This window comes from Lytechinus pictus, chromosome 7, assembly GCF_037042905.1.
Source record: "Lytechinus pictus isolate F3 Inbred chromosome 7, Lp3.0, whole genome shotgun sequence".
Classification (NCBI taxonomy): domain Eukaryota; kingdom Metazoa; phylum Echinodermata; class Echinoidea; order Temnopleuroida; family Toxopneustidae; genus Lytechinus; species Lytechinus pictus.
In genome coordinates, this window is record NC_087251.1 from 43,161,851 (window position 1) to 43,187,763 (window position 25,913).

General features: G+C 38.3%; 1 protein-coding gene across 2 annotated transcripts; it reads right to left on the reverse strand.

Annotated features, from left to right (window-relative positions):
* Nucleotides 1–449: 449 nt before the first annotated feature.
* Nucleotides 450–25,546, reverse strand: LOC129264188 (kinesin-like protein KIF26B). Of its 2 annotated transcripts, XM_064102759.1 has the most exons (11): nt 25,347–25,546; nt 22,271–22,364; nt 20,252–20,449; nt 19,521–19,685; nt 18,617–18,854; nt 15,380–15,542; nt 10,083–13,866; nt 9,314–9,507; nt 7,658–7,816; nt 6,879–6,999; nt 450–4,741 (listed from the first exon to the last, which is right to left on the reverse strand). In XM_064102759.1, the coding sequence occupies exons 1-11, from the start codon at nt 25,539–25,541 to the stop codon at nt 4,566–4,568; spliced, it is 5,487 nt and encodes a 1,828-aa protein (XP_063958829.1). In that variant the 5' UTR covers nt 25,542–25,546; the 3' UTR covers nt 450–4,565. The 2 variants fall into 2 exon arrangements, with proteins under 2 accessions (XP_063958829.1, XP_054758021.2); XM_054902046.2 differs by lacking the exons at nt 6,879–6,999; nt 7,658–7,816.
* Nucleotides 25,547–25,913: the final 367 nt, after the last annotated feature.

Here is a 25,913-nt window from a genome sequence, read left to right on the forward strand (position 1 = left end):
CTACGGGTAAGGGAAGCGGAAGCAACCCGTCTGTGAGAAAACGAAACTGACGTTCGGAACTCACAAGTTTATTTAAAGAAAAACGTGAATAATAACACGAATGCTCCATGCACTATGATATAAATGAAATCAATCTATAGCCGAAAGGCAAAGGATTGAAATAGGCTGTAAATACATAGATAAATATGTAAACAACGGACACTTTTTATAGAAAAGTGGGAGTGTACTTAGCTAACGTCTGCTCACGGCGGCAGGCGAAAGTAAAAGAGGAAATGGACGCCTTTTTGCGTGATGATCTTGGGATAGTGCGTGCGTAGGGAGATGCTGCGCGCGCGCAGGAAAAATTGTGTACTTTTATTCGGCGTGCAAGTTAATCGTAATGAACTAGCAAATCAAATGAGTATATCCCAGTTATTGATGTAAATTAATAAAGACAAGATCTGATACCCTTTTCTCTTATTCAAGGTGGAATTTAATAACCGACCACTGTCACACAAGTTTGTACACACAAAAGTTCCATCTTTCCGCCTTTTTGCATTTGCAAAACGAACGTGATACACATTCTAATAAATCATATTGCAAATATAATCTAATCAAAACATTATCAATCCTACCTCATATAATAATCATTCTTCTCGCCTCTTCTTGAACTTTTGTCATAGTAAAACATGAATTAAATTCTGCCTTTCAAAAGACGATTACTGCACATAAAATTCTCTTCTGTCTGCATGATTTATAACTATACAAGATTTAGGATTTCTCTGATTTCTTATTTCTACATCATCGGTATTTACATTCTTATGTGCTAAAATATCTTGCATTTTCTTTTTCACTGGTAATAAATAAAGGGGTAGACTGTGACATTCAGACATACATACATTCAATATGTAAACAAATTTAAAATAAAAACCAGGAGGGGTTCACAAAGAGTAAAGTGTGACTTAGAATCGTACTTAAAAATGGTGACGCGCACATAACAATATGTAACGCGGTAATGCCTTGTTAAACCACACCCAACTGGGAATTCAAGTGTGACTTTATGTCACACTTAACGTTTTGTGAAACGGCCCCCAGGTGTACAAATCATGCAGCAAGTGGCTGTCTTTCCAAGACACTGGCTGTTTTTTTTTTAACTGCTGTAATTCAAATCAAACTTTCAGCCAGCCTCGTGAGATGTAGGTACCATAACGAGCAGCAAAACATGTCACTCTAAACCTTAAAGACACACATAAACCACACACACAAACATACACACACAAACTTCTGTCTTTCAGTGGAATAGTACTTAAACCTAGTAAACTGTTCGACATCATATATTTTTTTTTTCTTCTTTTATCAATTACAGACTGATTAAACAGGGAACTCAAAATTTGGTGTGTACAAAAATCCTTTAAATGCCAAGATGAAAAAAGTTTCAACTTTTTTCCCATCATCTCCTTAATTATCATACGTTAGATGTGAAAGCATGAAAGACTTGCTGTACAGAATTCTTTAAATACATCTGTGAGACATTTCTAAATGTATATTCTATATTTCTATAAACCTCTCCAAACCTAATCATCTAGAAAGTATCCGCAATTATCTCATAATTGATGTTCACTACACATAAAACCAAATAATCAGTCAATTTGATCTGAAATAATGTTCGTAATGCATATCAGATTTCATCAAAGTAGCTTTTTCATCAATCAACAAGCCTAAATGTCTCGCATTTGGGATTCCAAAAGACATTAAATTGTGTATAGATATATATATATAAAGATCATTTCATCTTGTATTTGCTGATTCAACGATAGAAATTATATCCTTGTGTATAAATGCATAGAATGTGCCAAAAGAGAATAGAAAAATCTAGTCCAAGTTGCCTGAATATCTTTTTTCTTCTTAGTTATATACAAGAGAATATTTCTATCTACAAAATAATTTCTCTCACTGCACTTGCGAGAGATATAGAAGGCAAGTCATGTGCATTCAATACTGGTCTCTAATTCTCAAACTAAAATTCATGGGACAGTCTTGAAAAAAAATAGTGAAACACTAGAATACTATTACATCCCATTGCTTACAAAGTCGATATAACGTGTCATAAATTATTAAGAATGCATTCATAGACAGAAAATTTGTTGCTAAAGAAATCAACAGGAAATAATATCAATTCATTCCTTGAAAATGACTCATTTTACGGTGATATTGTCATGGTAATGATAAATAGATGAAATATGTATAACTATGTACATTTTATAAATACAAATATAATTTGTATGAAAAGAACCAATGGCATTTCTGGACTGTACAAAAACAGGGTGAGGGACACATCAATTTTGACCAGCTTTGTTTCATATGGCTTACAATAAAAGCAGAGATGCCTATGGTTGCTACAACACAGGGGGAAGGGGGGGGGGGGAGACGAAGGGCTGAATGATTTTTTTTTTGTCTATAATGAGAAAAGTACTATCTAGCTATATATGCAACATGATGTAGAATTGCCATTCATTTGAAAAAAACACAACAACCCACTTGTAATTAGTTTATACTAACAATGTTAGAAAACTTGCAAAGATTGTATAAAAAGACAGCACCATATTTCCATTATTGAAATGAAATGTAGTAGTCAACAAAAATAACCTTTTGTGACAGTGGCATATTTAGTTGGATTGATACAACGACACCTGCACTTTTAATGTGAGAAATAACACAAATATATTGCAGATAAACAACCTTTAATCCTTTTGTAATTTCTTTGAAAATCCAAAGCCAAAGGATTATGCTTTTTTCAGCAAACTAATACACATTATTCTAAAACCCTCTTGTAATGTGATATTCTACAACTTAGTTTTTGGAGACTCGATGAAACAGATGGCCAGGCTGGTAAGACAAATACATTGGAGATAGACAACCTTTTATCCATTTGCCATTTTTTGAAAATCCTAAACCAAGGGGGGTTTACCCGAACAAATACTTAACATTCTCAACTTTTCTAATACCCAGACGTTCTAAATCAGAAGATGAGGTTGGTATTAGATAGATCACGAAAGTTAAAGGTTCTTTTGGGATTTTCTTCAATGCTCTTTACCTATTTGTGGATTTGATTTAAGATATTTAATACCTTATCCCTCGGCATGCCAGATGAATTGCAGCTCAATGCAATTCATGTGTATTATTTTGTGCAAATTGGCAATAGCAGCATGTGGACAGTTAGCACCAGTCTCAGCCATGTCAAGCTGCAGCTTCTGGTGAGAATCCAAATCATCATCTTTTCCCTTGCCATCCTTCAATACCCACACAGACGAAACAATGGGATACCTGCTAAGTGGCCGTGAAATACCCCATGCGAGAAAGCAGTAGAAGCCACAGTCATTAAGGTACCCTACGTTTCTATGGATTCATTTTAATTCTTATATCTGGCTTAGCTTAAATATGAGTTCTAGGAAAAGAGGCATCAAACGAACATAACATTTTCCTCCCTCACTCAAGAACTGGATTACTCATTAACCAGAATCATCTATTCCCTTTCTTTCTTTTAACCTTTCTTCAACTTATCAGGTTGGCCCAATTTCTCTTAATTTCTGGTAGCAAACCAAAGACAACGGATTAATATGAAAATTCATCTTAAAAAGCCTTCAGCAAATATGAGCTCCATGTCAAAGCAGCAAATTTTATTAAATTTGGTTGCTTCAGAAATAAATTATTGAAACATTTAGTGTGCATCATCCAATCATTATTCAACGAAGGATTTCTTTGAAGGACAGTCGTGGCATCACTCCTGCGCAGAACTGGAACATTGTTCGTTATGGCAATCTGACATGCCAATCTGGCAACTCTTCTTTAAGAGCCTCTGTGCTATCTAAGTTGGACTGGGTTTGTGTATCTGCAGTGAGCATCACTCCAGCACAGAACGGGAACGTTGTTCGTTCTGGCAATCTGACATCCCTCCTTTAAGAGAGTCTGTGCTGTCTAAGTTGGACTGGGATTTGGTCTCTTCTGTGAGCATTAGTCCTGCGCTAAACTAGAACGTTGTTCGTTCTGGCAATCTGACATGCCTCCTTTAAGAGACTCTGTGCTATCCAAGTTGGACTGGGTTTGTGTCTCTCAGTAAGCAGTAATGAAGTATGTCTAAGAAAGTCAGTCATGACTTCACTACTACGTTGAGCTGGAATGATTTTCGTTCCGGCAATCGGACATCCCTTCTTTAAGAGACTCTGTGCTATCCAAGTTGGACTGGGTTTGTGTCTCTCCAGTTAGCAGTAATGAAGTATGTCTAAGTCAGTCGTTGCTTCACTCCTACGTTAAGCTGGAACGATGTTCATTCTGGCAATCTGACATACCTTCTTTAAGAGCCTTTAAACTAAGTTGGACTGGGTTTGTGTCTCTTCTGTGAGCATTACTCATGCGCTGAACTAGAACATTGTTCATTCTGGCAATCTGACATCCCTTCTTTAACAGCCCCTGTGTTGCCTAAGTTGGACTTGGTTTCTGTTTCTTCAGTGAGCATAACTCCTGCGCTGAACCGGAACATTGTTCGTTATGGCAATCTGACATCTCTTCTTTAAGGGCCTCTATGCTGTCTAAGTTGGACTGGGTTTGTGTCTCTTCGGTGAGCAGCAGAGGAGGTTGAGGCACTTGATCATGGCCAGATGAGCCCGACAATTGATCAATCGCTCTTCCAGGCGGGCTGTCTCTTCCTCCATGGGCGAAGGGGTGAGCTCCCCGAACTGGGACTCCACTTCTTCCAGAACGTGGACTGTGGAGATAAAAATACAGAGATATCTCATGTTACATCAACAGTTCGAGATGGTCGACATAAAACTGCTTAAGGAGAAATGACCAATTCATCCCCACACACATAACTTCCGTTTTTCAAGGGGAGGGGATTTTGAAAGTGGGGAAAGAAATTTACCATTGCAGAAATTATGACCAAACATAATCAGGTATTAAAAAAATTATTTATAAAAAAGACTTTGCTCATTTTTTCATTGGAATTGTTAATTTTGGAGAGAGGAATGGGGTGGGGCTCTAATACTTTCCTCATAATCTCGAAATAGTTGAGTAAATGGTATGAACAGGGAATTTGGTCTTATACAAAATTCAGATCCATATTCTCAAAGATAAAAGTAGGAAGGATTATAGGATCACAACAGAAACCTCATGCAACACCAAAGAGGTAAAGAGGAAAAGTGAGATATATAATGTGTGCAATATACAGGACACAGAAGTGCAATGACCCTAACAGGCCAAGTCAACCCCGACAACAGGTTGATATAAATGAATACAAAACAAATAATAATCAGGCAAGCTAGGACTGAACATTCATCAAAATCGGATGTAGTATTAGAAAAACATGGCAGTGAAAATGCACATCCAGATCAATATGCTAATTGATGTGTACATACGCTCACTTTTTTATCAATTTATCATCGGAAATAGCAAATATTCCATTTTCATACCTGGATTTGATTTTCATGAGGACTTGAACCAAGTTTTATATTATTGGAGGAGAGGATATAATAAAATACAAAAGAAGTGAGTGTGTGATGACAACCATTCTCACACCAGCATGCCACCCATGGTTTGCATATCAGTAGTATGTAAGTAGTCACAGATGATATATCTTTTGTAACTTACATCCCATTTTCATTTTCTGTGTTAAATTTTGAAGATATTTCAATATTTGGGGGGGGGGGGGGTATGACTTGACTTTTAAATAAGTAACCAAGGAACTGTACAGGGTCAGAAACAAAACAAAAATTAAAGAATGAATGACCGTCTTTACTGGGTGAACTTGTGGTGTTTGTAAATTAATGATAGGCACATCAAATTATTTGATAAACAGATATGCCACATAGTGACAAACAACTTCATGCTCAACATCGGAGGGAAATTGTGATTAAAGGTGTTAGAAATTATAAAGATGGGAAGTAGAGAATTAAGGTTCAAATGAGAGGAGATAATGATAAACAGTGAAGAGAAAAGGATAAACAGGAAGAGTTAAAATACAGATAAATGCAAACGGAAGTGACCCTTCAATGAGTAAAAAAAGAAAAAAGATATAAGGTTCTAAAAAGTGTTCTAAATGGAAAATGAATGATAAACAAACTTAAACAGGCATTCCTGGAATGTACAAATAAAAATACAAATTCTCTAAATAAGCAATCAATCTATAGATTGACTAAAAAGAGGAATGGAAAAATAAAAAAAGATACAGACACAAACACTTTGAGTACTTAGAATACTTAGCAATCAGTCATGGCAATCTAATCCAATTATAAAAATAAGGCAGCAGAACTAAGTCAGATTAACAGACCAAAGACTATGAATGAATATAGAGGAGTATGGCGGAGAAGTATATGTACAGGGCCCCGTAACATGAAACTTTGTGATAGATAGTAGGGTTGATTTTTATGATAGATTGCATTGACTATTGTGTATAATCAGTCGTAAAAATCATCCTTACGATCAATTGCTAGGTTTCGTGATACAGGGCCAGACTGGTTGATATACTGGTCATGATTGAATATAAAGAATAACACAGGTTAGAATGAAATGAAATGAACAAAACGGGAGGTTCCAAAACAGGTAAATATAACTGCATCGATCCAACGAGGGAAATAGATCTTGTCTTTTCGAATGATTGAAAATAATAATGAAAAGGAGGCTTTCTCTATCTAGTACACTCAACTTAACTTCTACCACAGACCAACAACATTTGGGAAGGCTTTCTGTGAGACTATGAGAAGCATCACAGCACACGTCGACAGTGTATAAATATGTTTTATATATACCATGGAGTTGTGGTGTGTTGTGAGTGGACATAGAAGGTAATACTAGCTAGCTAGTGCAGACCATCTCACAACAGGCAACACTGATCGGTTGGTGCTTACGCTCAAAGGGGCACTGGCTCTGGCCCTCCTGGAGCTGGGCCTCGGCCAAGGCCAGTTGAGCCCGCAACTCGTGGTGACGGCTCAGGGACGACGAGGAGGAGCCGCTTGCTTCCTCACAAGTCTGGCCCATGCAAAGAATGCCATGAAGCGATTTAGAGAAAAGAGATAACGCCTTACAATTTATGTCTAACTTTAGATGAATGGGGACAACCGAGGGGATGATTAATAAAAATAAATCTATTTCAGGATAGTGATCACTTCTTCACTCATCTAGTTCAAATAAGATTTTCTTTCTTCCTTTGTTTTGGTCACTATTCTCCCTCTCATTTAAAATAAATATCAATATGCAATATGAATTACTAATAGTTCACCTTTTTTTCTCTGCATCCACATAGCTTTTAGCAATATAACTCATTTTGCTGCTTATTTGTTTTTATAAACACTGTATATCACTTTGCAACATAAAACAAGACCAAACAAACGTATCATCTGTATTTAGCACTTCGATTAACAACTATGAGTCATTTTCTCAGCATGTGCATTCCATAATTCTAATTCATAAAACTGGCAAATCTTAAACCCAGGATATACCAATGGTATTATTCATATCACTCATTATGTTCAAATGCTATTTTCCATACAAAGTCAGAGACACAAGAGAAGAGAGACAGAAAGGGGCTGGAGAGAACAGAGAGAATACATAATAAAAAAAAGAATGAGAGAATTGATTTGATTATAGTCATCTTTAAGGGGGGGTATTATTCAAATGCTGTTTATACCTCTGGCCTGCCAGCTCTCTCATATCTCTCTGGTTTGGGTGGAGCACCATTAGACCCAGTGCTAGCCAAGGTGTTAGTGTCACAAGCCTTTTTAGGTGATTTACTAGGTGATTTACTGGCTGATTTACTCGGTGATTTAGTGTTAATAACACCAGTATCCTGATGATGGTTAAGTGTTAGTAGATGAAAGATGATCGGGTTGATTGATCCAAGGATGCGTGGTTAGAAAAAGAAGAAACAACATGAAATGAAGTGTAGTTTAGAAGGCTGCATGTTCAGCTGTTGTTATAACACTTTCAGAATATTACTTTTCAACAAATTCACACACCCACATTACAATGAACTTATCCAAAGCACTGAACAATTACACATTGCCCCCTATACTGGTGGGATAATGGGAATATATTTTCCATTCCATGTGGCGTGTTCACAACATCCTAGCTATCACAAGGACAGATGGAGTATGGCACTTGTACACACCCACGTCACTTTCATTCAGGGTTTAGCACAGACGAGACCAATAATAGAGTGTATACTGATCACCCATGCCTGGTGTATATAAGAAAGGGGGCTGCAAATACTTAGGTCAACAGCATTTCAAACAGTTGTTGAAACACTTTGCAAGCATCAGACAACATTAAATCACTATGCAGTTTCTCAAGCAGTCATGACCCTTTCCTCTTCAGAAATATTGGTTGGCCAGGAGACAACACCATTGAATGAGTCAAGCATGGTTGACTTTAAAATGTAATGTCATACACAAGTGCCTTTTATGTCTATATGCTCTGGTTAACTGACCATGAGAATTTGGAGTATGCTTTGTGTAGTCAATCCATGTCTACCGAATCAGAATATACTCTGTTTATACTCGACCTATGCCTACTGACTGGCTACCAATTTGGTTCCCAACTAATTTGGCTAATGCTTGCAATAGTGTTCAAAGATTTAGGAATATTCCACCCATATTCGGAGGGGAGTTGTTTGAATGACCTTGGGAAAGAGTTCCACTCTAAGGCCTTGACAGGCTGACTACCCACTAGGGAAGTGGGAACATCAATCTAAAGAAAGAGAGAGAGAGAGAGATGAAGAAATAAAGATAGATGGATTCACACAACCACACCAGACGGAAGGAGAAAGACATTACAGAAGGAGAGAGACTCTACAAATTGGTTGATACAACCAGAGTAGTTTTCTATCACACATGCCAAATCTTATTTCCTACACTAACGGTGGGTGGAATGGGGACGAGTAATTGATAGAGAGTAGGTAGAGTTAAGTGAGTATTTTGGCTATTTGGCGTCAAACTGGGTGAACTACAAGGAATCTGTATTCTAGAAGTAATGACCAACTTCTGAAAGGGATAGTCAATGAATAGAATTCATTAGTAACCATTTCTCACAGACTTCTGAAGTATGACTAAGAAGAGATAAAGTGCTGGACAGATTAGTCACCCAACTCCAAAAGTGTGCATTTACAGCAACAAATTCGCAACTGTATTTTATATCCATAGAAAATGAACCGTATCTATCTGCTCTACTGAATGAAGTATAATGTTGAAGAAAGTCGAGATAAACAGTCCCATCACCAAAACCTTTGTTCACCCTGATGACATCACTGAACAGTTCATTCACCCCAGAGGGCGAGGACTCCTCTTACCTTGATCGTCTCTGGTCTTTGTTGCTGGATACGATGAGGGTCATCGACCTCATAGACCTTGAGTTCCACACCTTCTTCGCTGGGCAAGATGGGTCGAGGGGGAAGGTCCTTCCGGCGACTTGACTTGCTGCTTCCCGTAGATGGGCCACAATCAGAAGCCGAGGATCGGGGAACGCTACGACTTCTCCTCGCACCTGCAAATTAACAACGGATGATATTCAGAGATTTTGAAGAGATTATGAACTACTTGTGTGCATTAATGAAATCTCACAGATGTTTGTACAAGCCAAACATTTTTTAACAACTCTAGAGAAAAATAAATTTTTACATACTGTTTTCAACTGTATCTGTACACGATCTACAAGTCGCATCATTGGCTCCTATCTTGCTCACCATATTCCAATTTTTATGCTGTCTAGTTTAAATTACAATCATTTGTCTATTGCTCTGCTATAATCATGTTTGATGTCTTTTATTTTAATGTTTATTTTGTTCAAATTGGAAAGGAAGTTGAATTTGAATATCAAAGAATGAGATAAGATCTTCATTTCCTACAAATGTCCAAGGGCAGAGTTGCCAGTCAGTTGTACTCACTGGGCCTAAAAGAAAGCTAGAACATGCTTAAGCCCCATATGTGCTGTATGAAGCCCAAGCAAGCCAGAAGTGGGTAGTTGTCTGGGCTCGATAATCAGACAGAAGCCTGGAGACTGGCCTTTCTGCAATTGTGAAATCATTATTTTGGAGAAATTAAATAGGAAATGTATCTTACCTCCAAACTTTTTTCTTGGTAGTTTGCTGCCTTTCACCCTTCCACAGGATCCTTCACTCAGCGAGTCATGAGCAGAAGAACAGCTAGCTGTATTCTCACTATCCCTCAGCATACTCTCATAACCACTACTGGTTCCACTAGCACCGTGCACCCTCCGGATGCCTTTGGTAGCAGGGACACTGTCACTGAAGGTGCTGCTGTTGTCGCTACCGTGTCCGCTGCTGGAACTCTTAGTCGTCCTTGGCTTTGTGACAGTGGAGTATGGCGAGAGAATAGCAGGTTTGGAGTTGGTGACATTCTCACTGGAAGCTATGCCGCTATCGTTGCTGCTGTCAGAGGAGTTTGTTAGCCGACTACCAGGTTGAAGCTGGGCTATGTTGTTGTTCGCATTGCGCATGTTAGGGGGTGGATCAGAAGTGCCATCGACCGATGTGACGGTCGTGACCGGAATCTTTGCCGGGGTTTGGTTTGTCCTGGAAAGTGATGGTGCTGACTTGCTAAGGGATTTCCGGACAGGGAGGGCACTTGATTTGGGGGTTTGACTGCGAGTGTTTGCCTGAGGTTTCTGGGGTATCCTACTTGTTTGTGCAGTCTTTTTGGAAGACGTAGGTGCACTCTTTCCTGAATGGTTCTCTTCCCTGGATTTGTTTGGAGGCTTGCCAGTGCGGGAAGACGTTTTGGAGACTGCGAAGCCTTTGGAGGGTGTCCCATGATGACTTGGTTGTGGTAATCTACTCACTGGACAGCTTTGAACAGTTAAATCACTACTCTTTGATACACTGCTGGCCTCTGATTGTAAACTCTCTTTCCTTGTTGCAAGTTTCCTAGTCCTAGCCTCGCTTACAGTTACTTTTGGAGGCTGATGCACCATGGCAATTGTCTCCCTAACCTCACCGGACAGCAGTGCATCATCATACTCTTGTGAGAAACATGGATTCATTTCTACCTCAAAGGGAGGTGCAGAGCAGGCACCAATTGCAGGAGGACGCTCCATGCTTGAAATGTCACATCCTTTGCCTCCATCAAATACATGGTGATCCAAAGGGATAGGCTCGCTCTTCACATCTTCCGTAGCCGCACCGTCGGGCTTGCGGATATCGATGCCATACAACTTCTCCAGATCAGCTAGACAGTGGATCTTGGGCATGTCCTGTTTCACAGCCATATGATGTTTAGCACTTTGGATTGCAGCACTTAGAACATGAGGAGAAGGTTGCTGGGAGAGTGAGACACTCCGGGCTTGGACTGAATTAACAGTAGCCTGATGCTGAGGACTATTATAGAAAGACGCTGGGCTTGAATTACTCAAGACTTCAGTCAGCAAACGAGTCGGAAGGGCTTGTCGTATTCCGTTTGGAAGAATGACATTGGTGTCTAGATGGGAGACCACTCTGTTTGAGCAGCCACCCTTTGGTACTCCACTGAAGGACTGACCTTGTTTGCCTTTCTGCTCTGCCGATGAAGAGACTGGAATGTTCATTCTAAGCCACACAGGCGAGGTCTCGGAAGATGAAGGAGTGTATCCCGATCTTCCTGTCTCTTGTGCCGTGTTTCCATTATGATTATTCTGATACCACTGTGGTCTGATGAAACCATTACCGTGCTTCATGCCATCCATGTGGAGATTCTGTAAGCTGTTAATGAGATTGATAGTATTGGGTGAGGTAGGTTCATGTTTAGAGTCCTCATCATTGCAGTCACCAATAAGGGTAATATCATCCTGATCTGCAAAGCTGGCTGGACGGGAGGCTGTACTGAAGGTGGCATCTGTGGCATCACTAATGCAGCTTAGTCTCCTCAACGGATGATCAAGATCATCAAGAGTCAAATGCTTTTCCCTCATTACTACCTGTTCATCATTATTGATCGTCATGTAAGTGACTACAGACGGCTCGTCCTGCAAGAAGGAGTCACCAAATGACAGATTGGGCACTTGATCTTCTGACATATCATCATCAATTGATAGATTTTCATTGCTCATATTCGATATGACGTAGAGTTGCTTAATGGCCTCGATATCTCGTGAAACCATTGACATAGATTCAAAGGTGTCCTTTTCTGATTGACGCTCTGACCGCCGTGTACGATTTGACCCATCAGCGATCTCTGACTCATCATCTGAGTAGACATAGTTACCAAGTCCTAGTTTGTGTCTGTCGTCATGACCTAACAACAGGAGAGGTTCATTAAGGCATGCATCCACACTAGCTCCGTTGAAACTAATAGAAAAGTTCTCAGAGTAAGAATCCAGAGACCTTCTTCCAAGTTCTTTTATGCAGCACATTGCTTCTGACCCCATAGGAAGGTCATCAATTGACATGTCAGTAACTGAAGTGACATCTTCTGTGTCCCTTGATACATAGCTCAAGGTGTCCTGCTCAGAGCATGCTAATGATGATATGTCATCTTCTGAAATCTCTGAGATTGGTTTGTCCAAAAGTTCAGACAGACCCTCTAAAGAATGAATGGTCCTCATCAAACATTCTGCATCAATACCAGCCTTCTTAAGAGCAGTAGGTGACAGGAGCCTCTCTACTCTTGGAGACAGTGCAGGGGGCAAAACATCTACTGCTGAAGGTGTCTCAACAACTGGGTTCTCTGCAAGATTGGCAGCCTGGGTGGTAAAGTCAGCATCTGCATTTCTCAAAGCTGCTGTCAGTTCATCACCATCATCCTCCATATCTCCATTTGCTTTGGTCCGACATTCCTCACCTTTCTCTGAAGCTGCATCGTCTATTTCCAAGACAGGAGATAAATTGCCACGCCCATTCGGTACCAGGGGCAAACCAGCTAATGCTGCTAGTGCTTCCTCATCAGGCTCATCTTCACTTGTACTATTGTCCTTCAACTCCCCATCCGAGGCAGACTTTCCAGTTGGCCTGCAATTCAGCTCCTGTGCCATATCATCATCATCATCTTCCACTAACAGAAACGACCTTCCAACATTTCGCCTTTCTTGAGACATGTAGTTTTCAGCCTCTGTGTCAGAGCATGAGATGAAAGCTTTTGGTCTTGGTACTGTGATTGGCTTTGGTTTTGGAAGAGGTTTGGGTTTGTGTATGGCAGCGGGAGGTTTTAGATTGCTTGGGAAATTCTGCGGCCTGTCAGGCCCAGAGATTCCATTGACCTTTGGGTCATGTTTCAGTTTCTTTTCTGAAGAGTGTCCATTCACCTTAGTTTTCCCACTTGAGAAGCCATCTTTGGCTGATTTCTTCCTGTTTAACGAACTTGATTCCTTTGTGCTATCCGACCTCTTGGGTGGAACTGGAGGCGCTCTTTTGGATTCATCTGAAAATGTTCTCTTGGGAGACGAGGACAGCTTTGGGATCAAGCTCTTTGATGTCAATTTGGAAGATCTAGCACCTTTGTCAAATAGAGATTTTGTAGTCCTTGCTTCGGCATCACTGCCGCCAGTATCTGTGTCTCTTCCTGACATCTCATTTGTAGAATCGGCATTGGCCCATCGGAACTCATCAATGTCTCTATCGCTCGATGACCCACATTTACTATCATCCTCACTTGAACTCAATCCCTTGAGGATTGGAAGTGATGACGGTGGTCCTTCATTGTCTGTTAATTCTCTATCACTTAAAGGACATCCATCCGGTCCTACATAGATGACAGTATCGCAGGATTGTTCACTGCTGGAGATGTACTCAGGGTCACTCTGGTTGACTGCATCTGTTACACAGACCCCGTTGTTCGCTGGAGGTGCGTACCGACGTCTTCTTATCCTACCCTCATCGCAGGAGCTCTCACCACCACTTGAACTAGTTCCAGAGTACTGCAAAATAAAAGGGGAAAACAGGTTTTAGGAACAAGAGAGAAAATAGGTTTTACGAACAAGAAGCTCACTCCAACATCATTGTAGAATCCGTCCTAGCCTTAAACAGTTTACATTGTGTAAACAAAGATATTTATGTGTGTAAAGAAGACAAATTAAAGCTTATCACAACAATGTCTAATCTTCCAAAACTGTATAATTATATATTAAGACTCTATAATTGCATACTGCTTAATAAATAATTGTACATATGAAACACTGATTCCAGTATGATAACTATGATATGTAAATAATTAAGTTTTTTATTTGGTAGAGATAATAAATGATGAATCAGAATGAACCGTTGGGAAGTCATTGACCTGCGTATACCATGTGATTCATAGGTTTGACAAGTCAGATAAGCTCCAACATACAGAAAATGGAAGAGATTGGTGAAAAATATGGACGAGGAAATAAAAAAAGAGGAAGTTTACGGAACCTCGGGGGCAACAATCAATCAAAAGCCTCTCATCATAATGGAATCATAGTTATCCTACCGAAGATAAATAATGAAGATTCATAAATATGGCCATGAAACGAAGCCCCCACGTGTTGTTTATGAAGGGTACTCAGGCACGCGGGTGATGACTCCACCAGATGCATTGGGTAAAACCCCCCCGGGCCGTGAGGCTTTGGTCGCAGAGTGTAGGGGAGGATGCGATAGTGTCTGGTCATATCCATCATTGGCAAAACAAGCATGCTTTGTCTTGTAGCTTTACACGCATGCTAATGAATAGACTAGGTGTCAGGGGAGACGGTTACTAATCCCGACGCCCCAAGGGCTCATTCTCAGTCATCCTAACACCCATTTAAACACAGTGTCACACGCTTTACTAAATGCATCGACAGAGAGGATTCGGTAGGACGGAAAGAAACCGAAAATATTTCAGATAATGCAGATTTTTGCATTGATTTTTTTTGTCACAGCTGTGAACACTTACATGTATATGTCTTAAGCACCTTCACAGACATCACATGACTTTGCAGACAAAACAGAGGAGGTGATTAGTAATAAATGAATTAAAATACACTTATCTCTCAGTTTCGTAAGCTGCGTTTCTACTTGCAAACAAAATGAATTAATCAAGACGATGATCACAAGCATCTAAGACTACCACTTGTCTATATTTAAGTTCCATGACATTTGCTCCTGCCACATTTACTCTGCTATGAATTCCACACACTAATCTATTAAATGACTTCAACGCTGGATTTAACACTAAACCCTACCCCAAACCTAACCATAAACCTAACATAAAACCCTAATGCAACCCTAACCCTACATCTTAGAAAAAATAAAGCCAGGAGCAACTGTCGCAGGAGATAATGTCGTGTCACCTGTCTAGCATCCCCGGAGATGCAATAGCTTCGAAACATGTCTCAGTGAGATACATTACGTAGGAAACAACATGACACATAGAGAACATTAGAAAGGTTTATTCTAATTTATTTTCAATATATTTCCACAGCTCACCTTTGATTTCTTCTTCCTCATACGGTGTATCCTGGATGCATTTTGAATGGTACCTAGCGTCTCTGCATAGTTGTTAATAGCGGCGGAAGCGTGTGCGATCATCACCGTCCTACACGACAGACTTCCCATGGCCTCTCGCAACAGCCTCGTTAGCATGCTATCCCTGTACAGAACAAATCAAACACAAACAACTTGACGGTTAAAGACCACTCTCTCAGACTTGGAGTGCATTTTAAAGGCATTGTGTTCGAATCAGTAGGGGAAGGCGGGGTAAGTTGTGACACTTTTTGCATTTTGCATGATAGAATTGATATGACTAATAATATTGTAGAAATTAGTACTTTGCCTTTAAATATGATTATTGGGAAATCTTTTTCACCTATAGGCCTATTCAACTTTCTACCCCCACACTGAAAGTCGTTGTGACCTTTGAAAAAAACGATGTCAAGTGGCACAACTTGCCCCATCTGTGGGGTAAGTTGTGCCACCTTCGAGGGTAAGTTGAGCCACAAAAACTATGTACAAAATGTATGCGGGAAGAACCAGCATGTCAATTTTTTATTTAAAGTCTTTTTACTTGCTAATTCTCTAAAAATACTAACATTCTCTAAAAGTAAAAGAACTGTCATGTGAATTTGCTCTTTTCTGCCTGCATATCGATGGCTTTTTAAGGTTTGATTGTGTTTTCATTTACATTACCATAAGAATTACCATGGCTCAACTTGCCCCATGTTTGCTGGCTCAACTTACCCCAGTCCGAACTTAATGCGATAATTTCGCATCCACACATTTCTTATGTATCCATCATGTAAAAAACTGTGACAAGAATGAAGATCCATACCTGGACTGACAATGTTGTTCATATGCTTTATTATATGTAAAGAAGTGTGTGTGTAAAAAAACACTTATCTATTTCACACCCTTTTTTACTTTTTTGGCTGAAATTTGTATTTTTCCCTCTAAAAAAGTACTTTTTGTTTCAAAGTTGAAAACAATGTGGTGGGGTTAAAGGTTATGTAATGGGTCATCAATACATGACACCACCATAATGTCTAACTAATTCATTATTGGCCTGGGGGCGGTGGCTCAACTTGCCCCTATGCTCAACTTACCCCGCCTTCCCCTACTCTTCGTTATCACACTCTCAATCACGATTGAAACAAGAAGTTTTTATGACATGGGGGCATTTCATGAAGAGTTTTATCTGCGACATTCACTATCTAAGTTGCTCTCAGCCAATCAAATGAAAGGATTTCAGTAGCTTATAACAATAATCAGTGAAAATTACTGACATTTTGTTTCATGAAATGCTCCCCATGTTTATATATACCTTTAAAAAGTATTCTCAGTTTCAGGTGGAGATGATCCTTCCGGATGATTATATATAAAACAACAACCTTTTTTTTCCTAACTCGGATTGGTTTCTTTCAAGCATATTTCAAAATCAATGATTCATGTTTTACAAGTCATCATCATTTTTTAAATGAATGGATGTATATAATGTAAATGATCTATGCAAAATGTCCAAGAAAACCAATTTTGAATGGCATGTTGAGTTATGTAATCATGGTAGTACCGTTGATGGTAAAATGAACATTAGAATTTTGTGAAACATGGTCTTCCTTTCGTAATAAAACATTAGACCAAAGACAAACAATTGTTTGATTAATATACATGTATTCCTCGAATCATACAATTATGTATCTAGAATGTTCTAAACATAGAAATGTCAAGGTGGAAGAGTAATTCCTTGTCAATTCTGCTCCTTTTTTAAAACCTTAGCTCTATAATAAGTGTACATGTAAATGTCAAGAACAATCAAACAAAATCCTTTTTATTCTTGAACTAAACATTTTACAGGAGGTTGCTAACCTAGAGTACTCAACAGCAAAAAATTAATGACTCTCACAACATTCTTTCATATAGTTGACATAGCAGATTACAACAAGCACGTCGTCGGGGGAACCCACCACACCCCATTATGAATTCTATTCAATAGCAGGCCATTGATATGTCATTACACTTCACACATTTCAAATGACTTCAAATTTAAGTCATATAGACTGAAATAACCACATATATCATTCATTGTAAGTAAAGGAGCTTAGAACTAATAAGATCATCACATGTGATTTAAGAATAAGGGGCGGCAGGCATCAAAGAGAAATCAATGTGGTTTTGTGATTAATAGTGCTCTAAAAGTTACATTCAGCAAATGGGCAATCATTATGCATATAGACACTCAACAAATGTTCCCTAGCAGCACCAAATATAAAGTGAGAAATTTAAAGTACAATTTTGCAGAATGCAATCCATTTTTATTTTCATGAATTTAAAAAATCTTAGAATCTGTCCAATTAAATTTCATACAAAGAAGACAAGACACAATGTTAAGTTAAATTTCAACAGCAATTTCATTTTTTTTAAGACACACAATGAATGTTCCTTAGCAGCAACAAATATAAAGTGGGATATTGCAAGTACAATTTTACGGAATACATTAATTTCATGAATTTAAAAAAACTTAGATTCAGCACAATTCTGTACAAAAAAAACCACACAATTTCAAACCTAACTAATTTCAACAACGGATTTTTTCTATTAATAAACTGTGTATCATGTGATTCAGTGGATTTCAAACAAATACATGGATGTGGGTCATGTAGAGACAGAACATAGACAGCTTTGATATCATAAAAGTAGGCCAGAGATCTTATATTCTTCAAAAAAGCCAATTGGTTTACAGTGCGTGTCTGGAGGCGAGGATTAACATTTATTACATTCAAGTATTTCTTAATTGCTAATAAAAGTCTTCCTCCTACTATCCCACGGAACCATGTGAAATCCAATTGGGCCTGGTCTGAGGAGATTCAGATTTTGATTTATACAAATAGGTCTTGACCTATATAAGAAAAGAGAACATTAATCTCCATCCTGCTTCAAGATTTTGGAAATTTATTGAAAGAAAAATAGAAAAAAGAGAGAACTAGCAAAGAAAAGTCAAAGAAATGCATAAGTAAGCGCACTCCATATACACCAGTCAAACCTGCTTTAGAAATTAACTTCATAGAAGGACCATTCTTGTTTCCCTTGACGGTTGGGTTATGTACTAAAGGACCTGTGTATAAAGAACAGGTTTGACTGCATGTAGAATCAGAAATTCCATTGTCTGAACTGAAATAGCCTACTTCATAGTTCCCATATCAAGATTTAGAATAATTCCTTGGACATGCTTACCTATTGGGTATGTGCTTCTGCCCGTTCAAGACTGCTAGTATGACGTTACCGAGGGCCGAGAATGACAGTGCAGCGCCGTTAGCCGCTCTACCCCCTCCCCGATCACCACTCCCAAGGTCTATAAGATGAAGACGACTCCGCCCACCGATCACTCCACCCTTGCCTGACTTGTCAATGCGATACTGGTAGACGTGAAGCGTGAAGAGCATATGAGAGTATCTTCCGTCATGTGCCTCCTCTGGAAAAGGAAGGATTTCATTATTAATAACATTTAAGAATTTTTTTTTCGATATTGTCAATTCTAATTCACTTCAAGCGATAAATATGAAAAGTCTCACTTTCAATAGGATAATTCATGACAAGACTGGATTATCTAAAAAGATTTACCCATGAACTCTGTGATTCCAATAGGTTTTGTGCAAGTATCACCTGGGGCCCGTAACACAAAACTTAGCAATGATCGTAGAACATTTTTTCTACGATTGATTCCATTGACTACAATGTACAATCAATCGTGAAAATTAAGCGTACGATCAATCGCTAACCTTTGTGTTACGGGACCCTGGTCTTAGCAGACTTTGTACAAGGGTCACTAGGTGCATTTTTCTTATGAAAACTGTTCGTAAGTTATAAGTGAATTTATGAACAACTGATGTTCCTATTGATTAAGCTCCTAAGGAAGAATCACCAGTGCTTCGTAGAGCAGCTCGTAAGTCATGAACAACTTTATGAAACACTCACCACGTTCCAGAATGCAAAGACTAAAGCAATCTTGTTTTCTTGACCATCTCTCTCCAACAATACAAATTTGCTATGAAATCAGCTTGGAAAGTTTTCATATAATCTGACAAAACAAAAAGCTCTTAAGTAAAGAAGCAAGACCAGATAGTCTTTGAGAACTCACCATTCTTTCCTTTAGTGAGTCTAGTAGCAATAGCAGCATCAAGGTAGAACGCTGCCTTCTCTGCGGTGGGTGCCCTGAGCTCGTTCTGATTCAGAAGCTGCACCCCACAGATGGGATCCTCCTGGAGATAGAGGGCCGGTGATGTGCCGCACCCATTATTACTCCCTACAACAAAGCAAACAGGATGATAATGAATGAGTGACGTGATTCTTTACAGATATCAATTAGATTTCTCAATAATAAATCACAAAAATCCTCATGCATTCTGCATTCGCCGTGAGGCTTGTGATATGTGGGTGAATCCGGATGGGAATCGCACATACAGTTTGGGAAATAATCATTAGACCACTAATCTCTCATACAGTATGATCTGATAATCATTTCCCAAGCTGAATAATATGGTGATATCTTGTTTCCAGTATTTAATAAATCTAAAATCTTAACAATTCTTCATTTGCTTTATATGAAAATGACAACAATGATATTGATGATGATGATGATGATAACTCAACATTTATTAGTATAAATATTCCCTCGTAGAGGACCTTAAGCAGCCAATCTTCTGGTTGCTTAGTTAACAAGTATTAATATTTTCATAGAGTCGGGTAAATTATGAATTAACTCTTAACAACAATCATAACCATTCTTCATTTGCTTGAATAGAAATACATTCTTCATTTGCTTAATGGAAATAAGAGCGACAACGACAACGATGATGATTGCTAACTCACCATTTGCTTGTTCGATCAGAAGATCTCTGAGATTCTCTTGCTTCCCATAAACCTCCACAGCGGAGACACGAACTGAGAACCTTGTGCTTGTCTTTTCTTTCTTTTCGTTGATTAGTTTGAAGAGCCATGCTATGGCACATGGAATCACACCTATTCCTTGGACAGATTCATCCGAACCAATCATGGTATATGTCTTGCCTGATTGGGGGATAAAAAAAGAGATAAAACCTAAGTGGTGTCAAAGAAAATGGTCCCAGTGTAACATAGACTAAAAATTTGGGATTAGAATGATTTTACATATGCTGAGAGTCATGATGGTGGTAGGGAGGAAGATGATGAAGATGATGATAGTGATGATGATGATGATGATGATGATGATGATAATGATGAAGAGATAATGATGATGGTGATGATGAAGATGATGATGATGATGATGATGATAATGATGATGATGATGATTCTGATTGGTGATGATGATGATGGTGATGATGATGATAATGATGATAGTGATGATGATGATAGTGATGATGATGAAAGTGATGATGATGATGATGATGATAGTGATGATGATGATATGGTGATGATTAGAGATAGACAACTTGCTATTTTTAAACTTAAAAAAATATGTAATAGGGTCATAAAATCAAGTAAGAGATATTAATTTTACAGTAGTTCCCCTCCATGAGGGCAAGAACAGTTTCAACTATCATCGCATCAATCGTATATTGAACTTCCGGGAGAGAAATGGAAGTTTATTGATTGTATAGTGTGCTTCTAAGCTAAACTTTTCACATACTTAAAATAAATATTATTCCACCAGACAATATCTGTTATAAGTTCTATTCATATATATGACAAACACAATTGTTCTATTATTCAAACCAACAGCAAAAGATCCTACTGAGAATTAACCGTCTATTTTGACAGATTTCGCACCGTGCCAGATCATCGATTGGTCACGGTCTGATATTCGTCTGGTGAACAAATTCTCTGGTATTCCCTTCACGAATCATGTTGACAAGATATACCAACTGAATCAATCTCCTTTCTCTTCAAGCGGGGTTGGCACACAAAGCCAAGAATACATTAATTAGGCATTAAATGTTGAGGTCTGATCATTCTTAGAGATTAGGCCTGATTCAGCGTGACATTTGGAGCAAGAAATGCAACCTTCCGTGAGACAAGGGGATGACACGGTTTGTGTCACTGCCGCAATTTGGGCTTTTGTGGGCGGGGTCGCGCTTGGCTGGGCTACGAATGTGGTTAAGCAAATAAGATACCCCTACAACAGAAAGAAAATCAATATGTAATTGGTACGTCATGTCTGGCGGTCAAAATAAGGACATACATGGTCAATACTCCCTTGTCAACATATCCTGTTTCGTACAAGGCCAAATAAATTCCTCTTACCCCAGAATGCTATTCGAACACTGTAATGAAATTAATGAAATTTCAAATTCCAGTTCTTTTTACTGGATATGTACATTTCTATACGACAATAAAGTATTTAAGGTGAAATATTTGTTTTTGCTTTGTAAAGTGTAATATATTGGTGAAAAGGACAGAGAACTTGCCTTGTTAGAAGTAGTTCTGATTTAAATTGACAATATCTGAAACCACCTAGTATACAGTGCACAGGAATTGCCCTACTATCGGGAAGGATTAATATGCCGGTGGATATTTTGATATTACTCAATTTTGATGATTCATTTGCATGAATAAAATAAATTCTGGCTAAATTGATTTATGTCATGTTTCGAGGGGAAAAAAGAAACTTGTTGCTTGGGCTGGGCACAGGTTGGAGTAATTCCCGAGCTGGAATTTTTTGAAGATCGATTGAGGATTAAGAGTATGGCTCTAGGTGACCGATCAGCTATGGAGCTGGCGGTCGTGCATGGCATCCCAAAGGATGCCGGCGGGTATACAGACGTAGGTTGGATGATAAAAGAGCTATTTTAAGGGGATAAAAGGCTGACGGGGGAGATACCTGGGGGTCTTGAAGGGGGGTTATATACTCACCCAAATGGGCATGACCATAGCAAAAGAGACAACCATCCGCTCCATTGACTACAGCCTGAACAGTATCGGCCACACTGCCTGCACACACCTCAGCCTAGGTAGACAAAGCAAAAGAGAAAGAAAAAAAAACCCAATCCAATTAGAACACAAGACGGAATGATTGTATCAGAGTACACAATAGAATGAGTCAAAGGAGTGGATAAATGCCAAGGAAAACACCTCGTAATCATATACAAGCGTTGAAAAATGACATTTGGAAAACACCTCGAATCGAAGAGTCATAGAAATCACTTCATCCATTCTGCAATAACAATTTTAGAGATTTTCAGATTTGATTGCAGATCTTAAATGAACTTGATAATTCTATGGCTAATTTTATCTTATCAGTTCATCCAATGAAACTAATTTTTGCTCTAAAACTGAATTTGTTGATTACCTTTTTAAATTTCATTTTGAAATCATACAAGGAATGAAAAATGCTGTAAAAACATATGGAGAAAATCTTTTTGTTACAATTTTATCTGATATACAATATCAAACTCAAGTTAAAACATGCAATGGTGTTTATAGCTGTACTGTTATTTCATAAATTTCCAGATTTTCTGGGTTATTTCCCCAACTCGATACAATTTCCCTATATAAAAACTGTTGGCAATGCATGATCTCAGACGCGCTATTCCATTGTCTAAACAACGATTAGTTGGCAAATTCCTTAGCAGTCACGAAATCAATGTTATACATTCTCCATTTTTACATGCCACTGCCCTTCCTGATCAATCTTTTGTTCACTACTCGAGTGGAAAACAATAAGGATTGCTAACGACCAATTTATGATTGTTCTACAGATGAGGACTTCTTAACCACCATGACGAGTCCTTCAAGGAACACTTGGGATATGAAAGACATTCCAGACAGAGTCAAGCAAATGATCAGGACACCTGTCTTCCTGTCTAGAGTATTCAGTGATGCCAGTCATACCCACGAAACCGACTCCAGACCGACCAAAATTAATACGTTATTTTCAATGAGATATCATTGGTCGGTTTGGATCAGTGTTGCTGATATGACTGAGGCATAAGGAAGACCGACTCTACAAAATGCTAGTGTATTACATTATGATCATGTAGTCAAAAGAAAACCAGACACTTTCAAAGTTCCAAACTTTTCAACGTCAGATAACCTGCCTTCATCCGCTGTTTCATATCGGCCCTGAACTGATTATTCTTATTACTATCATTAATCGACAATGTCCATTTACCGGCATAATTTTCTTCAAAATTTCGCAGCAGTCTATTGCTTTGTGGGGAATCCCCCTTAAAAAGCCCCAAAGCAGACATAAGAGAAAAGAGGACCATTCTTGTCAAAAGTAAATTAATAACTGCTGCATCGCTAATTCTCTATTTCTGGCCCATTCAGAAACATTCCAGGAACTCTAAAAAAACAATAGATGTGACTTTGTTAGTGGTTAAACAGTGAGATGCATGATTGCTTAGTGTATTGCTGGGCTGTATTTCATCGCTCATTGTGCTAAAACCCAACACCATAAATGCATATTATTCTCAGGGTAAACCCTCATACATCAATATTTTTGCCAATTAACTACCAACCCTCCTGTTTTCATAAACCTCTTCATAATCTTTGAATGCAGATGTGAAGGAAACTACTGGTACTTGCCATTTTAAAAAGTAGAAATACTTGTCGATTACATCACAATAAAACTAACAAGACACTGTAAATTGCCTATCAAATATAAAAGTAAAAACTTGCTCTTTTATTCATCCCTGTGAAATGTCTTAAAATGAATGAAATTAAATTTGATTTGAATTATTAACTTTAAAATCAAGCTTATTATACAATACTTTAAAAAAAATCCTCCTTCACTCTAATTCCATGCAAATATAGACACCCATATTAACTTGCTGCAATTACAAATCGGGTTAAGTATAGCAAGGGTGCATTAAATTCCTTTGGTTTCTGCATTTACGTCACTAGAGACGGCTTTGTAGCCTTGAAAACATTTTTCAATTATCATACACTTATCAAAGGTTTAATAGGAGGTCAAATGGAAGAAAAAGCATACATATCAAAAGGTCATGTAATTAAAATAACTTCCCACTTTCTATTCAAAATTCTCAACAATTATTCACAGTTTGCTTTGTTTATTTATACACACAATTAAAAGAGGAATGTTCGCTAGCCAGAAAACCTATGTTTGACATTGTGGTTAACTAAACAAAGAGCTCATCCGCATGATAATTGTAGAATTAAATATGATTGAATTTTATTGAGCTTTTGATGTGTTAAATCAAAATTCTATTCTGTGTTCTATTTCATGAAGACTTGTTATTATAAACAAATGCACTAATTCTACAACAATTTGACAATTAGCCAATCAGTCAATTTGTTATTTTAACAAGTTTTATGAAACAGGCAACTGTTTAGCGAATCAACTTGGAGGAAAAAATAAACATTAACTTAACAACACATACACTAGCCTAGCATACACACAAAATAGCAGCAAAATACCACAAATTTAAAATCAAATAATTTATTATATTCAGGGTTTTTTTTTATTCATCTGATTTTAGATGAAAAAACTTTAATTTTCTAATTTTTCACCAAACATTGTTCATCTATCACTCCAACTGTTTCAACTTTTAACAAAATGCATCATATTCTAAAAAAGGTGAAGTTTTCCTTGAGTAGCACTGCTGTTAGGTTTGTGATTTCCTTTTTGGAAAATAATTGGATCATACCAAGCTATAATCACCAAGATTCTAATCACCGGTGTATAAATGGGAGGGGGGGGGGGCACGAGAGGACACTGGATCTCCAAGAAGTTTCACAACCTCCCCCCCCCATCCCAAAGAAAAGAGAGATAAGGAAAGGAAACAAAAGGATAAAGGGTGCAAAATCATATCATTTTCTGAATATGACAAAATCTATCACTGTATTAGATTTTCAATCTAAAAAGTTCAAAATTTTCACTCTTGCTTCGCTCGCAGCTATTTATAAATTTTGCCCCATCCGCCATGTTGGGGCCCCATTACGCTACCCATTCCAAAGGACAACATACCTGTGATGCATCCTGGGGAAAGACGGCATCAAAGGCAAACATCTTGGGGGCAGCCACACCGGCCCTTCGACCCGCTGTAGATACATGACCGGTCAGGAAGGATGGGTCGAAGAGTGTGACTTGCTTCTTCTTGGTGTCCACTGTGACAAAGGTAGCCGTATCACTGGGGGTGCTGGATGGTATCACTCGGAGCATCACCTTTACCTAAAAGGTGCACATGAAAAAAAGAAGATAAAAGGGGAAACTTTAACTTCTAAGCTCTATTAACATGAAATTTGAATCAAATGTTGAGGAAAATTGTATCTAACTTGTGCAATTATTTCACCTTTACCTTATAGGTGCGCATGAATATTAAAATCTCATCAAAGATTTAGAAAACTGCACAAATATTGAAGTCTCATCAAAGATTGAGGAAAAAACTATCTTTTCGAAAGCAAATCTTTCCTCTTTCCCCAAAAGGCACACATAAATACGATAAAAGGGGATTTAACTTCTAAAATGCACAATATGAAAGTCTCATTCATTATCAAATACTAAAATCTTTCACTTCTTTGAGGTATTGGTGAC

Bases quoted from the DNA above. Each gene is read 5' to 3' on its own strand.
- LOC129264188 (XM_064102759.1), bottom strand. From the start codon at position 25,541: ATGCTCCGAGTGATACCATCCAGCACCCCCAGTGATACGGCTACCTTT. The intron at 15,543-18,616 runs GTAAGCATGTCC...TGTTCTGTACAG, and splicing joins CAGAAGCACATACCCAATAG to GGATAGCATGCTAACGAGGC. The intron at 9,508-10,082 runs GTAAGATACATT...GTTAATTTGCAG, and splicing joins ACCAAGAAAAAAGTTTGGAG to GTGCGAGGAGAAGTCGTAGC.